This window comes from Falco peregrinus, chromosome W (assembly GCF_023634155.1).
Source record: "Falco peregrinus isolate bFalPer1 chromosome W, bFalPer1.pri, whole genome shotgun sequence".
Classification (NCBI taxonomy): domain Eukaryota; kingdom Metazoa; phylum Chordata; class Aves; order Falconiformes; family Falconidae; genus Falco; species Falco peregrinus.
Window position 1 is genome coordinate 6,852,450 of NC_073743.1, and position 16,773 is coordinate 6,869,222.

At 38.5% G+C, this 16,773-nt stretch overlaps 1 protein-coding gene across 11 annotated transcripts in view; it reads left to right on the forward strand.

Annotated features, from left to right (window-relative positions):
• The window catches only part of LOC129783187 (splicing regulatory glutamine/lysine-rich protein 1-like), an 82,206-nt gene that overhangs the window by 44,675 nt on the left and 20,758 nt on the right, over positions 1-16,773 (forward strand). For 4 of the 11 annotated variants that reach the window (XM_055793062.1, XM_055793060.1, XM_055793065.1 and 1 more), the window contains 2 exons: positions 607-742; positions 3,945-6,109. In XM_055793062.1, the coding sequence (XP_055649037.1) occupies positions 607-742; positions 3,945-4,097 (289 nt within the window). In that variant the 3' untranslated portion in view covers positions 4,098-6,109. The other 7 variants (XR_008745156.1, XR_008745155.1, XR_008745157.1 and 4 more) reach the window with 4 other exon arrangements.

Genomic DNA, 16,773 nt, shown 5'->3' on the forward strand with positions numbered 1-16,773 from the left:
CACTCAAAGGTGGATGCAGATACATATATTGAAAACTATTTGGGAAGTATTTTCATTGGTTTACTGCCTTTTCACTAGTCATCTCAGATAATTTCAGTTGGTCAGTATGATTCAGTTATAATTTAAAACAGAACAAAAAAGACCCTTCATGTATTTGATTTTTGGTATGCTTTCAACTGGAGAGTTTTAAATCTTAGTGATACAAATTTGCTTCAAATCAATAAAAGCCCTTCATTGGATATAGATTAACTTGGTTTTCTCTTTGCAAATACCATGTGTACTGAACACATTCTTTAGCTCTCTTCCCTTGTCTTTCTGAAGAGGTTTTTGTTAGGTTTTAGTTTTTGGGTGTTTTTTGGGGGGGTTGGGTTTGGGGTTTTTTGGGTTGGTCTTTTTTTTTTTTTAAATCCCCCAAATGAGAGTTTAATTTGCAGTTAAATGGTTTGAGGGTGACTGAACCTTTCTGAAGGAAAGCAAACCAGGATACTAACATTCTTAGTTACTGTACTGTGCAATTTATTGTACAGTATACTCAATGTATGCATTGGGAGTACATTTGTTGCTGTTGGATCAAATTCTGATTTGAGTAAAAATTTTCTTAAACAGAAACAAGAAAGAAAAGAAAAGAGAAAAGGATACAAATAATGAAAGAAGAGAAGGGGAACACTCTACCTCCAAGAAAAAAAGTAGTAAAGAAAAAGAGGGAAAGGAGAAATCTGACAAAAGCACCACTACTTTCAAGGTAAGAAGCTGTGTGACCAAGTGATAAGTGGAGTGCTGCAAGTAAAATGATTATTGGAATTCCCTCCTTCTTTTTTCTTTCTCTTCCTCACCCTTCCCCCCCCCCATTTTCCTTATCCAAATTATTGCCACTGGAGTTTAGGTTTTGCTAGTTGGAGACATGAAAGTCATTCTCCAGTTGATGTTAGCAGGCCAGTTGGAGAAGTCTGTGTTTGAACTTTACTGGACCTATAGGAGCTTGTGTGAATAGGTTACAGATACACTTTGTTTTATTTTTGCTCTCTGTTCTGTGCCATATGTTAGGAGTTAGCTGTAAAATATCAGTAGAAGGCTTACAAAATGTCCATTGAGTTCATTTAGCCCATGACTTTGAACTCCCTCTGTTATGGTGGTCACTCAGAATAGGAGAGGTGGTGTGTTCTGTGGAGTTATCAGGCACCAAAGCCAGTGTTGCAGCACTCTCCAAGCTATCAAGCTGCAACAAGGCCTTTTACCATCTCATCCAACATACTCTTCATACAGTCCCTCTACTTCCTTTTCCTTGTCTTCCCTCATCCAGGGCCCACTCTCTCTTCTCTTGTGTCTTCCTCTCCTACTTCTTCCTCGGCTGCTCTCTCTTCATTGGCTGCCCAACCACTTAACAGAACCAGCCACACCTGCACCTTATCTACATCGACCAACCCACCGCCCCTGAAGCCAACCCACAGTTGTATATTATCAATGCTAATTAGCCCAGCTTCATTCCACTAAGGTTGGATCACTGCTGCATTTGCACTGCTTCTTGTAAGGCTTGTCTTCCATTGGTTCAGGTGGTTCCTGCTACAGTCATTTCTATAACATGCAACTCAAATCATGGGTTACAACAATTTAAAGGTATTTCCATTACAATCTCCACCCCTCGTCCCTTTGGGCCAGCCTGTAGGTTTTAACATTACAATGAACTCCTCCCCTTGCCCCTGCTCTGGCTTGGACTTATCCACAGACTGCTGTCCCTTAGGGGTATATCTGCTTCAAGTGGAGTCTTATGATGAACCATTGTCTCTCCAGGGGTATACCTGCTTCAGCATGGACTTATCCACAGCCACAGTTGCTTTGAGGTACACCTATTCCAGTGTGGCCTTCTCCATGGGCCACAATGCCTTCAGAGATATACGTGCTTCAGTGTGGCCTTACTCACAGCTACAGTCCCTTCAGAAGTAAATCAGCTCCAGCATGGCCTTATCCCTGGTCACAGTCCCTTCAGGACTGTACCTGCTCTGTCATGGGCTTATCCATGCCCACACGCTTTGAGGTGCTCCAGCATGTCCTCACACACAGCCACTGATGCTTCAAGGTGTACCTGCTGCAACATGGACTTGCCCTTGAGCCAAAATTCCTCCAGAGGCATATCTGCTGCAGCACAGACATAACCATGGCCACAGATGCTTTGAGATAGATGTACCTGCTCTGGCATGGGCTTTTCCATGGCCACAGACACTTTGGGGTGTCCTGCTCCCACATGGGCTCACCCACAGGTCACAGTCCTATTGACTCAAGTTCACACTGGAGTTCCAGCCTGTTCAGTACAGCAGCACAGAAACAGCAGCGATGCCCTGACTGTCTGCCAGCCCTGATGCATCATCATTGCTGTTATCAGAATGTTCCCGGGCACAGCACAGTAAAATGATAACCAGTACAGCGGTACAGCAGGCAGCAAAAGCAAAAAGCAGCCAGTAACAAGCACTAGACTCTAAGGCAAGCACAGAAACCTGCCCCTTAATAATTAAACAGCAATAACAGCTATAGATTTGATCTAGCACATTCCAATCAAATCTGTCATTATCTTGAACCCTTCAAGCCCCACGTTGGGTGCCAAAAAGGACTGTTGTGGTTTAACCCTGGCCGGCAACTAAGCACCACACAGGCGCTTGCTCACTCCCCCCACAGTGGGATGGGGGAGAGGATCAGAAGAGAAAAAAGTGAGAAAACTCGTGGATTGAGATAAAGACAATTTAATAGGTAAAGCAAAAGTCACACACGCAAGCAAAGCAAAACAAGGAATTCATTCACTACTTCCCATGGGCAGGCAGGTGTTCAGCCATCCCCAGGGAAGCCAGGCTCCATCATGCGTAATGGTTACTTGGGAAGACAAACACCATTGGTCAGAACATTCCCCCCCTTCCTCCCCCAGCTTTTATTTACTGAGCACGACATCATATGGTCTGGGATATTCCTTTGGTCAGTTGTCCTGGCTGTGTTCCCTTCCAGTTTCCCATGCACCCCCAGCCTACTCACTGGTGGGGTGGTGTGAGAAGCAGAAAAGTCCTTGATGCTGTGTAAGCGCTGCTCAGCAATAACTAAAACATCCCTGTATTATTAACATTGTTTTCAGCACAAATCCAAAACATAGCCCCATGCTAGCTACTAAGAAGAAAACTAATTCTATCCCAACCAAAACCAGCACAGGCTGTCAAGCTGAAAAGATTATTAATAAACTTTCACTCTGCAGTTCAGCCTCTCCCTGGTTGCTTTTGTCTTGGGCTGCATATTGGACTCTGCAGGAGTAAAGTTGAATATTTAAGGAATAGTATGGGATTTTTCCCTTGCAAAATAGAAGGTGGTGTGAATAAGAAAAGAAACATCTTCAAATTGTTTAATCTTAGAATTTTAAAAGCAGCATGCCTTTAAGGAGTAGTTTGTAGTACTCAATTATTCTATCTACTTTTATAAAACAGCTGATTTAGGTGACTGTCCATATACTTAGGTAATTGTCTTACCAAAGAACTATCTTAAAATTTATCAATTACCTGACAAAAAAATATGAAAGAAAAATTTTAATCCTGTTTTATTCAAAATATATGGTGAAATCTTAATTTTTTGAACCATTTCTCATAGATCCCATGATACTGTTTCTTCTGTTTTACCTGAATATTAATGATAAAGACAGATAACTTTATAGCAATGATTTCTTGGTTGACGTGTTGTTATGATTGCCTAACTTCAGCCAATTGAAAAGAAAACTTTTTTTGGGAAAAAAAAAAAAGAAAAGGTGACATCTCTATTCTGAAAATTGCTGAGACAAGATAAGTGTGTAAAAATTGAGGCAATCAAAATACCAGGAGTTGGTTGGAAGTAATATCCTGTGATGTAGAGTATGATTTTTTTGTTTGTTTATTGTTGGGTTTGGTTGGGGTTTTTTTGTAAAATAATTTTATCTTTGGTAGGACAAACATCACACTAAAGAAGATCTGAATTCAGAAACTGACAAGGAAGTAGGCAATAGAGATACGCAAGAGACAGATGAAGTCAAACTACAACAGAATGGGAACTGTCAGCCAAATGATGAAAACCTCTCAATTAAAATGGAAGAGGTTTAAAGCAAAGAATGGACCTATGACTCAATTAAGGAATGAAATCCAAAGCTTCTTATTTCTCAGAACAAGGAAGAAAATGTCAAAGCAATCAGCCTGAATATGGTGATAGTACTAGTAGATCTTCCAATTCTTGTGATAGCTTTCTTGATTTCTTGCTGTAAAGCAAGAGAGCACAGACCAGTAGTTATACCATGAAAAGTCAGATGCCATCAGAACTATTCATCTCTGAAAATCCATGCATTTCCATGATGGCTGTACTAATTTTTAAAATGATTTATGTTAAGTTTTGCCATAAGCTGTTACAAATACATAGAAACTAAAAGATGTAAACCTGTACTATCCAAAAAAAGCTGAAGATATGCATTTAAGGTTGTTTAAAATACTGCTTGTTGATGAATTTTGTATTGTTTTACTTTATGGGTTAAAAAACTCACAAAAACTTCAGTGTGTACTGTTTGATATGCTTGGAAAAGGTGCATAAATATACTCTTTATTTTGTTATAAATTAAAACTATAGAAAAATGTTTTTTAAACATAAATGCAGTTTTATGGTTCTTATTTTAAATGCCCGATGACTAGTTTGTTTTTCATTTGTTCACTGCTTGAGATTCTTGGGTTTTATTTAAGACAATTTCTCACTAATATCCCTAAAAATAATATTTCTTTTAAAGTATTTGAACAATGCATGTTACTTTTCTGTTCCAAAAAGGAACATTGCCGTGTTATAGATAATAGGTTAGCTTACTGGGTTATTTTGGAGTTGGTTTGTTGTTTATTTTTGTCTTTATAGAAGTGAGCACATCTGCATGATATTATTACAACCTACAGCTTTGTTTTGAGCCGTACTGTGTATGTTCAGCTGTAAATAGTACAGGTGCCATTATGAAAATAATTTTTTCTTATTTGTTTAAAAAAAATATGGGACCGCAAGCAGAAGCTTTAGTGCCTTCTTAAAATAATGTGGTATCTTCTAGAAATGTATATGTGCTATTACTCATTTTCAGTTAAATCTTATATGATCTCTATTGCCATTTTGCCACCACCATGCTGTAGACAAGAATGCAAGTGATTTGTCAGAATGATTGATTCACTTGTTAAAATACTAAAACTCCATTTTTACTTCTGTTTTTTATTTTTAGAAGAGATTTATAGGTGAAAGCAAAGGTGCATTTTGGGGACAACCACTGTACAAAAGTAGTAGCTGGATACAAAGCATTTTCTGATCACCTGCATCAAAGACAGCCCTTTAGAAATTTAATCTACATTTGGGTGGCCTTAATTGTAACCTCTCCATCATAATCTCTAATACTTGTTGAGTGATATAAAAGGAATCATATGCAAAGTTGAGGGGATAAATAATTTGGGCAAAAAAATCTAATTTACATAAGAGTTATATGGTAGAGATTCTTTTTTCATTCTTTAAAGAGAAAGCATGTAAGAAAAGAATGACAAAGCAAATACTTTTGTCAAGGTAAAACATGGCTTGTGCTCTCTGAACTAATTTAATCGGTTTCATCATTGTAAGATTTCTTAAGAGTCATACCTTTAAAATTTATACCTAAAATCAAGTAGATTATTTTTAATACAACTTAATACAATCAACTGACTTCATTGCCTTACCTCATGGGAAGTGTTATTTCTTTCAGTTAAAAAAAATCTTAATAGCATATCAGCTATTTGCAACACAGTTTGGCTGTGAAGCTGCTTAATCACTCTTTTTTTTTTTTAATAGGATTTTATGTTCTTGCTACTGTGTACGTTTAAGGCTATAGAAAATGCTTTACTATGTAAAGTATAGACAGTCATTTCTGTGATGTTTAAGCCACATGCTGTTGACTGGTAAACAACTTATTCTGATAAAAGAATGGCAAATCTGTATGCTTATAGAAAGACTGTGAAGGATTGTGTCTTACAACAACAGCTGTCTTATGATGTGTAAGTAGCATAGAGTAAAGAGATTCTTTGTATACTTGTTATTTTTGGTACCATTTCACTAATAAAATTTAAGTATTTTAGAGGGAAGTTTCTGCTATTACATACTTTTAGTTGATCTGGTCTTATTCAGGCAGCTTCTTTGATTTGAAATGTGGATACAAGTGAAAATATACATGTGTTATTTAGAATATCTTTGAAAAACTAAGTTTCTCCTTTGAGAGAAATTAGAGTTCTTGCAGTGTATCACGTTTCAGCTGAGATGAGTTTGTTTTCTGGAGTTATTTTATCCTGAAATTGAATAGCTCTATTATATAGTGGTTAAAGAATATGTAAAGGATTGCGTACAGTTAGCTAAGAAACATGCCTTACGAAAATTAATAGTTAAGGATGGTAGCCTTACTAGCTAACTTATCACGTGTAAGTCAATATGCAGCACATTGTTATATTGTATGTGAATTAATGGTTCCCTTACAAAAATTTTTTTAAAGGCAAACAAACAAAAAAAAGAAAATGCACCAAGCACATAAATTTCCTCCCTACCCCACCCCAACTCATATTTTCTTACAAATGCTGTATTTTCTCATTTTGCTTTGTAAATACTGTGCAAATCTCTAAAGTATTTAAGTTATATCTATTCATATTAGGTGTTTTATGGTTCCCCTCTTCCTAAAAAGCCACCACTGGAGAACTAATATTCTGCAAAATGCCTATCTCTGCAGAGGGTAGCTCATTTTGAAACCAGCAGCATAGCACAATAATAAAGTTCCTGCTTGCTCCACCATGATAATGTGCATCATCTATTAAATGTGTACATCTTCCACTGGAAGCCCATTGCCTTCATTGTTAATAAGTTTGCATACTGTGCTGCCATGTCAGGTTGTTTGGTTTTGCACTGTATAAATGAGATGAAATTGAGTGGAGATTTTGAGAACAGTGTATGATAGCTGCATTGTTTTAAATGTAATTTCATTTTAATCAGCCTTTATTTGAAAATGTGACCCATAATTGCTCAGAAAAGTGATGATATGGTGCTATTTTGCTAAGACCGTGTAAAGCACTTACATGGAAGCTTCCATTAGCAACCACAGTTATTTCACGACAGTGTTTCTGGAAAGCAGATAGGATTTTTCTTTGGATTTTAAAATAAAAAGGTAGCAGAAGACAGCTGCTGGTGGATGAAGCAGGATTCCAAGCTCAAAATAGAAGTGGCTGTGACTTCGATAAATTCATTTAAGTAAATGGTAAACCCAGCTGTGAGGGATGAAATTTTTCTTGCAAACACTGTTAGTAGTATGGTGTGTGAAAAATAATAAAAAAAAATCAACATAAAAAAACCCCAAACACCCCCTCCCCCAAAAAATCCCCAAACAAACAAACCAAACCCAAAACAAAACTCAACCAAAACTAAGAGGGGGAAAAAGCATTTAAGCTGGAAACTAGAAACATCTGAACAATGCCTGAGAAATTGGTGAGATATGGGTTCTGCCTGCTAATTTCTTTAATTGAAATTTCAGATGGATACATCTGAACCACCTTTAAATTAGATGGCTAACAGTGGTAACCTACATACAGCTTGGATTCTGAAATGAGCTGACTGTGGCACCAGAATGTATTTACTCTGCTGTTAAGGTAAATTCTGTCGTCTGAAGCATGCTTGTCGTTGTTTGCTAGTGTTCTCCAGTCCAGTTACATCTAAGGCAATACCTGAAATTATTTTGAAACTCTGCAAATCTATTTGTTATGTGGTAGTTTATCTGTGTTGCCCTTAGCCTGAACTGGTATTTTGTAGTAGTTCTTAGATTTAGGAATTTCGGTTTTGTTTTTTTTTTTTTCTTTTGGTCTAAGGAAGAGATAATAAGTAAAGGCTGCTTTGTATGATACAAATGTTTATATAATGCATACTTGTCCTTATTACTGTGACCAGTTTTGGGGTTTTTTTATTAGTGTGTGATTGTTGCAAGCAGTAATGACATAGTGATGTGTGTATCTTCTACTTTTAGGTCTGAAACATCTCTGCATCACTGTCTTTTTGTTAGTTTGTAATGATTTTTTTTTTTTTGTTAGTTTGAAAATTGTGTTATAATGGTAAACCAAATAATATTAAAACCACAAATTCTGAACGACAAAGTATTGCAGATTGGGGCATATTATGGATCCCACCTGCCACTTGGTGATACCTTCAGTTTTATAGCAATGGATTATTGCCTCTGGTTTTGTAATTTTAAAAGTGAGAATTTGACTTAATGACACTAATGCTGAGATTTGTAAATGGCTAAAATAATGTAAATCAGTAGGTGATCAGTTCAGAGAGATGTAGTTTTCTCACCAGAGAATGGAGTGTGGACAGTTGAAATTTATAGATACTATTGATGTTATTACCTAAAGAGAATCTAAAACTTAACTTTGTTTGCTATTATGTAACAGGAAAAAATTTTCAGCCTGTACCTTAGGTTTATTTTTATACGTTGAAAAGTTTAATTAAAATAATATTGAAAACAGTCAAGCATCATTCCTCTCCCTGCCTCTCACAAGTTTAGAAGAGCACAAAGGGATGCATAACTGTCCAAGCCTGCTGGTTCCACTATTGATTCATCTTCCGACTTAGTTACACACGGGAGATGTAAAATGCCTAATATTTTGTGATCAAACATCTCTGGCTATGTTAATATGATTATTTATACCATGTAAACTGTTGCTGCTGCTTGGTGCTTAGCTTAGGAAGTTGTGACAATGTTTGGAGGGGTGGGGGTGTATGTTTGGGGTTGTTTTGTTGTTTGGCTTTTTTTTTTTTTTTTGAGAACTGCATATGATTCGGTCTCCCCATTCCTTTTTGTATTATGAAGGTGTGAACTTGAAGGATTAATAGTTATAGAGGACTTCATGTGTAGAAGTGGGTTAGTTGCAATGTGAGACAGAAGAATGAGTAGTTTGCAATGAGGCCCTGCTGTTATAGGGATGCTTAGGCAGGATGCTGATTCGGGGCTTATACAGAAACTTGGCTTTACCACTGTAATTTGATAATCTTGAACATGATATTCCAGAAAGCTGGTGGTGGGTTGGTCCTCTACATCACCCATCACCAGGGCTGGAGTAGCTGCAGCTAGTTGCTAAACCCTAACCAAGATCAGAACCATATTCAGCATTCCTAGCAATAGAATCAGGACCAGCAATTGGCTGGTTTCAACATCCCAAGGATATTCAAAATTTTCAAAATGCTTAAACACTTATGTAATTAGCCTGGAGGAGAAGGGAAAGATGTCTCTCCCATAGGTTTGCTCTCTGAGGAGAAAAGGCAAAAGGTGTAATTATTAATAGTTCCAGATAGATGGCTCCCGAAGTACGTAGGTGACTGCAGTGCTGAGTACATAGACCAGACCAGTTTCACAACCAATGATTCTAGCATATCACAAGCCAGTATTACAAAGTACAACAAAGCGAGAACCTTGGCCTAGGCCCCAATGGTGATAAATACCAAAACAGCGAATGTATGCTGTAAGGTGTTACATAATGCAACTCTGAGACCAAGCACAATAACTCTGAGAACAAATAAATCAACATGGTGACCAGTGACTATTAAATCAATACAAAGTGTATTGGGTCTGGCTGAGATGGAGCTAATTCTCCCCACAGCAGCCCTCACAGTGCTGTGCTTTGTATTGGTAGCCAGAAAGGTGGTGATAACACACCAGTGTTTTGGCTACTGCTGAGCAGTGCTCCCACAGCATCAAGGCTGTCCCTCCAACCTTTCCCCCTCACCAGTAGGCTGGGGGTGGCAAGACCTTGGGAGGGGACACAGCCAGGACAGCTGACCCAAACTGACCAAAGGGATATTCCATACCCCATGACACCTGATCAGCAATAAAAGGTAAGAGAAAGGAGGAGGAAGGGGGGGGGGGGGGGCATTCATTATTTATGACATTTGTCTTATGGAGCAACCGCTAAGTGTACTGAAGCCCTGCTTCTTGGGAAGTTGCCAAACATCGCCTGCTGATGGGAAGTAGAGAATAACATCTTTTGTTTTCCTTTGCTTCTGGGTGCACGACCTTTGCTGTTCCTTCATTAAACTGCCTTTATCTTGACCCACAAGTTTTTTTTCATCTTATTTTCTCCCCATCCCCCCTTCTGTTGAGGAGGGGAGTGATAGAGCAGCTTGGTGGGCACCTGGTGTCCAGCCAAGGTCTAACCACCAGAAATTAATGCTCAAATTAATCTCAATCCTTTGTACCCCACATTGGGTGCCAAAAAGGACTGTTGTGGTTTAACCCCACCAGGCAACGAAGTACCACACAGCTGCTCATTCACACACCCCATCCCCAGTGGGATGGGGAGGAGAACTGGAAAAAGGTAAAACCTGTGGGTTGAGATAAGAACAGTTTAATAATTGAAATAAAGTACAATATAATAAAAATAATTATAACAACAATTGCAATGAAAAGGAGAGAGAAAGAGGGAGGAATTAAACCTAAGGAAAAAAAAACCAAGTGATGCACAATACAATTGCTCACCACCCACTGACTGATGCCCAGCCAGTTTCTGAGCAGTGATTGGTGGCTCCTGGCCAAGTCCCCCCAGTTTATATACTCAGTATGATGTTCTATGGTATGGAATATCCCTTTGGCTAGGTTGGGTCAGCTTGTCCTGGCTCTGCTTCCTCCCAGCTTCTTGTGCACCTGCTCATTGGCAGAACATGAGAAGCTGAGAAGTCCTTGATTTAGAGTAAGCACTACTTGGCAACAACTAAAAACATCAGTGTGTTATCAACATTATTCTTATACTAAGTCCAAAACACAGCACTGTACCACTACTGAGAAGAAAATTAACTGTCCCAGCTGAAACCAGGACATATGTGTTAGAAGTTTGCATTTGATTACAATGCAACATCATAGCTGATTAAATGTATTTGTTTAAACTGTTTCTTTTTGGGGAAAGGGTAATTTAAAATATTTGGGAGCAGGAAGGTGCTTAATCTAAACCAAGAGATAATTAAGTAGATCTGAACTATGTAGTCCTTACTCTTTGACTGCAATGAGGTAGGAACTCCAAAAGATATGGGAACTACAGAAGAGACGGAAACTGTAAGGTTGGATTCTGCTGACATGGCAGTAGGCAGAGTACCATGGTGCCAGTATGCAACACTGGGCTTCCCAGGCAGTATGTTTCAAGTTCCTTGAAACTTTCCAATAACTAACCAGTATTTAAAAAAAAAACCCACCACAAACACCAAACAAAACCAGCCCACAGCCTTATAAAAGATGTTGTCTTTAGAAGATGAAAAAGTAGCATTCGCAGTTATACTTGCAACTGGTTCTCCAGTGTTGCTTCTCCACATGCTAGGATTAGCATACCTTTTTACGAGATCTGGACAGCAGAAACTGAGTCACAGTATTACAAACAAAATCACTATTTGCCAATAAAATATTTGATGGACACAAAAGGCTGGATTTAAAGTAGCGTTCACTGCAATTCTATAACTTCAAATACACAAATATGGAAACAGAGGAGAAACTGATGCTTTGTGAAATGTAAGATTAAAAAACATTTTTACAGCAAATGGCATCAAAGCAATTGTATATCTGGTTTATGAGTACACACACAACTCTTTGGAATTGCAGATGACTCAATCATTCCAATTGAGATATGGCCCATATATAGTGAATTTAAGTATACTGCTAGAGCTTGGCTTTTCTTATTTACTTTTTGCAAAATCCTGAGGGTCTTCTGACCAAGGTTGAATGGGCATTGAAATAGGGTGAATAGAATCTTGTTCCACTGGCTTGCATTTAAACTGTTTTTGGAGCCAGGACTTTTCTCAGTGTCTACAAAATCTCTATGTTGGTAGTGGAAATATTTTTTCCTAGTAGGATCTTTAATAGCTATGTTAATTTTCATTGAGTCAGTGTACATAAATTTTATCTTAATTTTTCCACAAATACTCTGTAGGATTGGAAGAATGTATGACCCAGCATAACTGGAGCTAGCACATATTCACATTGAAGTTCTAATTTGTTATTGCTTTTTTTAGCTATGAGGTACTAAGCCATGCAGTGTTGAAAAGCTACAGTGTGCTCTGTGCCTATATAGATAGTTTGTTTGTTTTATGGGCATTGGCAGTTACAACTGGTTTGACACAGCTATGATAATTAAAAATTGCAGAAACACAGGTAGCCTCCTTTCCAAAAGTTCATTTCAAGACAGAATGTAACCCACTCACCAAAGCCATCCAGATACCGAACGCAGCCACAGTGTCATACCAAAAGGGAATTACTGAGTCTTATGGATCCTAATTCTGGTGACTCCCAGTAACCATTCAGTTGAAATAAATACCAGAATGGTTATTTAATTGCTACTCACAAGAAAGATGAAGGTTGCTAAATAGCTGGGTACCTTGGCTTGAACTGCTACCAGCAAAGTTAAACAGTAGCAGTTACTATTTGGAAAAGGTCAGAGACTACTTATGAGAGCCTTATGGTTCTGCTATACATTTCCATACTAGCCATCCATCAAAAACTGGCTGCAGCCTGCAGTTTTCCAGGTAAAGTAGCATGTCTACTATTCTCCAGTCTGCCTAGACTCCAGTGTCTCCAGTAAGGACCTGAACCTGTTTCATCACAAATTCCCTGACTGTTGCTGTGCCTGTTGTTCCTTAAGATTTTTTTCTTTGTCCTGCCTGTGTACCACTTCAACAAGTACAAATTACTTCCTTGGTTGGTTTGTTTCTGTAAAGTTTCTGACCTGGCCCAGGGAAGGCTTTGTGCTGGGAAACACTGAAGGGGTCTCTGAGGATGGGTGATGTGATTGAAAGTTTCTAGCACTGCAGATTGTTTTCAGTTTTATTAATTAAACTAGTGCTTTCACTGTAGAAATAAAATAGATATGGGAATAAGATTATTTCCCCCCATAGAACATGGAGTGATTTGTCTTAGTGGCAACCTTCTGTAAACAGTGCTCAGAGGTCATTGATGCAAGTTGTCCTGTTTTATTACCTACTTTCATACAGATCCCATCAACACAGTACTAGAACACAGTTAACATCATTCCAGCAGTAGACATGCAGTTCTTCAAGAAAACAGTGCCATCGAGAGAGACAGAGAAAAAGGCAAATCAAAAGCCTGTGACAGAGTCAAAAGCTCCAAGACAAGTGTCTTTTGTAAGTAGAGGGCTTTGATGAAATGCTTCATTATTTTACAATTTTTGTATCAGTAACTGGGGTTGACTCAGATTGACAGGATCCCCCTGTGCTCTCTGCTTTCAAGAGGACTCTGTTAAGTGCAGGTGCCATTGTACCATAAAGGTGGCTAAGGTTGCCAAAGTACCCCAAAGGCTTAAGTTTTTAGGGGATTTATAGGTAATCTGTGGTTATTATTATATTTGGCAGTTAATACAGAGTGAAAAAACTCTGGAATATTGTGGTCACTGCAGTCTCCTGTTCCAGGCTGAGTGGCTGTATATCTTACATCTGAAACACTGTAATAATTTTCAGTGCTGTCTAGCTACTGCACTGTAGTCTGACCTTAAGTATAAAAAGTGTAGAAAAATATATCTCCGTGTCCATACTACATTAAAGTATGCAAGAAAAAAACTGATCTACTCTGGGTACCAGAAAAATTCGGTATGTACTAACTTTGCTCTTTGATGTACTCACTACCATAACTATACTCTTTTTGGTGTCACAGCTGACTCAGTAATGTGCCATGACTTGGTGCTCACAAGTCTCTTTTTCTTGGTTACCTACCTAGCTTTTGAGTCTGTGTTATTAGATACACTTTAGAAATGTGTTTACTGAGAAGAATTTGTTTTCAGGAACATAGGTATGGAAGCACTCCTGTCATGAAACAGATTTGGCATGTTTGTCTAATTCTTTCTCTGGCATCATGCACTATGCTGCTGGCAACCAAGGTATTTAGCCATAGACCTTATCTAGGCTATATGAAAATGGTCATATCCTGACCATTTAAATGGTAACATACAGCCAGCTATTATCCTTTGTTATTTGAATATAGGGCAAATTCATTTACCTTTTGCGTTCACCAGTTTTACCTCATTGTTCATTATTGTCCTATATGGTGATGCTGGATATTTTTTTAAATCATCAACTACTGCTCAATAGACAGGCCATATTAGGGACTGAACACTACATTAATTTATCTGTAATTATAAAATGCTAAAACACTGTAACTCTGCAATATAATACCCCATGCTATAAATCACTATGCTGTCGTGGTTTAACCCCAGCCAGCAACTAAGTACCATGCAGCTGCTTGCTGGCTCCTTCCCCTCCCCGATGGGATGGGGAGGAGAATCAGAAAAAGGTGGGTTGAGATAAGAACAGTTTAATAATCAAAATAAAGTAAAATATTAATAGTAGTAATGAAAAGGAAAAAAAGAGAAAGGAAACCCCAAGAAAACCAAGTGATGCACAATACAATTACTCACCACCCACTGACTGATGTCCAGCCAGTCCCTGAGCAGCAATTGGTGTGTCCTGGCCAAGTCCCCCCAGTTTATATACTCAGCATGACATCCTAAGGTATAGAATATCCCTTTGGGTAGTTCGGGCCAGCTGTCCTGGCTCTACTCCCTCCCAGCGTCTTGTGAACCTGCTCACTGGCACAGCATGGGAAACTGAAAAGTGCCTACCCTAAGTCAAGAACTACTTAGCAACAACTAAAACATCAGTGTGTTATCAACATTATTCTCATCCTAAATCCAAAACACAGCACTGCACCAGCTACTAAGAAAATTAACTCTATCCCAGCTGAAACCAGGTCATATGCTTCTGTGCCTCCAGTCCTACAATGAAGTGTCTAATCTTTTACAATGTTTAAATTCTCACTAATGCTAACAGTGGTCATCTAGAGCTATGCTGACAAAAAATAATAAATAATTCAAAAATGCTATGGCATTTATGGTCTCGAGCCATTATATTTGCAATTTCACTCGATGTAGCACACATCAACAATACTGAAGCTAAGAACACTACTGAAACCACTTGAACAGTACTATATCCCATGAAATAACTTGCATGTGTATTAGTAGAGGTAGCCTTCTGCAGTCATTATACATCTGTATATGCACACTTTTTAAAACTGGTTTTGGTAGGTGCAGAGTAAGAAAAAATGAATTCAATGTTTACAGGGATAAATAAGTTACTGAAGGTATCAACTCCACCAGGAAGATAAGTTGTTCTGAGCAGAAATGAAAGAAATATTATAGGCAGGGAGCATGGATATTTCTTAGGTTTTGGAAATGGACACATTAGGCTGTGTTCAGATGACTAATTGATAATGATTGTATATGATTTGAGGACTTTATTGTCTATAACAACTGTTCATTTCAGCTCCTCTACTAGATATTGCAAGTACCAACAGCTCTGCTAATTTCAGAATCATGTGTGTTCTCCTAAATTCAAATCAGGCAAAGTCACCTGACTGAAGTTAAACAAATAAAGGAATATATTTAAAAGATTGCTCAAACCTTTGAGGTGGTTTGGGGAGTGCTCCTGTTACTCCTTTCAAGGAGTAGAAGTAACAAGCATGGGTGGTAACGGGTACATTGCTTTGTGCGAAAAAATGCATTTTAACTGCTAAGAAAAAACAATGCAAAACCCACAGTGAAATATAGGTTGGTCTTTGCCAGTCCTAACGGACACAGAGATATATAAATAAAGAAAAACTGAATATAAATAAGGAAAGTGAACAAAATAGGTTTTGTTATGGGGCTTCACTGAATCAATCAAGTGGGGGAATTGCAATTTTTTTGAGCTTTTTGCAAGCATGGCTATTCTATAACTCATACTGCCTAATAAGCATTGAAATATTTGTGTGAATGTGACTCATCCTTAACTTTTAATGAGAGAATTTTAGATGTCCACCTAAGGAGCCTCCAGTGCTTAGGGTACAGTTGATCAATTTCTTTCTCCACAAAATAATGTTAATAAAATGCTCCATAAACTAGAGATGACAGTAATAAACTGGATCTTCTAAAATAACTGCAAACCATTAATGCCTACAGAGTTCATAGGTGAGAACCTCTTGTAAGCTGGAAAACCATTTCAGACTCCTTGCATCATGGAGATACATGATGGAATCACATAGAGCATACTAAGGAAGTCCCTTTTTGACCCTATATTCCAATGACACCTCCTCTATGCAAGCTTTGGGGGGATGACTAACTGAACTATTGTCCTGGTTTTAGCTGGGATAGAGTTAATTTTCTTCTTAGTAGCTGGTGCAGTGCTGTGTTTTGGATTTGGTGGGAGAACAATGTTGATAGGACACTGATGTTTTTAGTTGTTGCTGGGTAATGTTTATATTAAGTCAAGGACTTTTCAGTTCCTTGGGCCCTGCCAGCCAGAGGGCTGGAGGGGCACAGCAAATTGGGAGGGGACACAGCCAGGACAGGTGACCCAAGCTACCCAAAGAGGTATTCCATACCATATGGTGTCATGCTGAGTATATAAACTGGGGGAAGAAGGAAGGGGGGGACATCTGGCATTATGGCATTTGTCTTCCTGAGTAAACATTACATGTGATGGAGCCCTGCTTTCCTGGGGATGGCTGAACACCTGCCTGCCCATGGGAAGTGGTGAATGAATTCCTTGCTTTGCTTTGCTTGCACATGTGGCTTTTGCTTTACCTATTAAATTGTTCTTATCTCAATCCACGAGTTTTACATTCCTTTCCGATTTTCCTCCCCATCCCTCTGGGTGAGGGGGAGTGAGCGAGTGGCTACGTGGTGCTTGGTT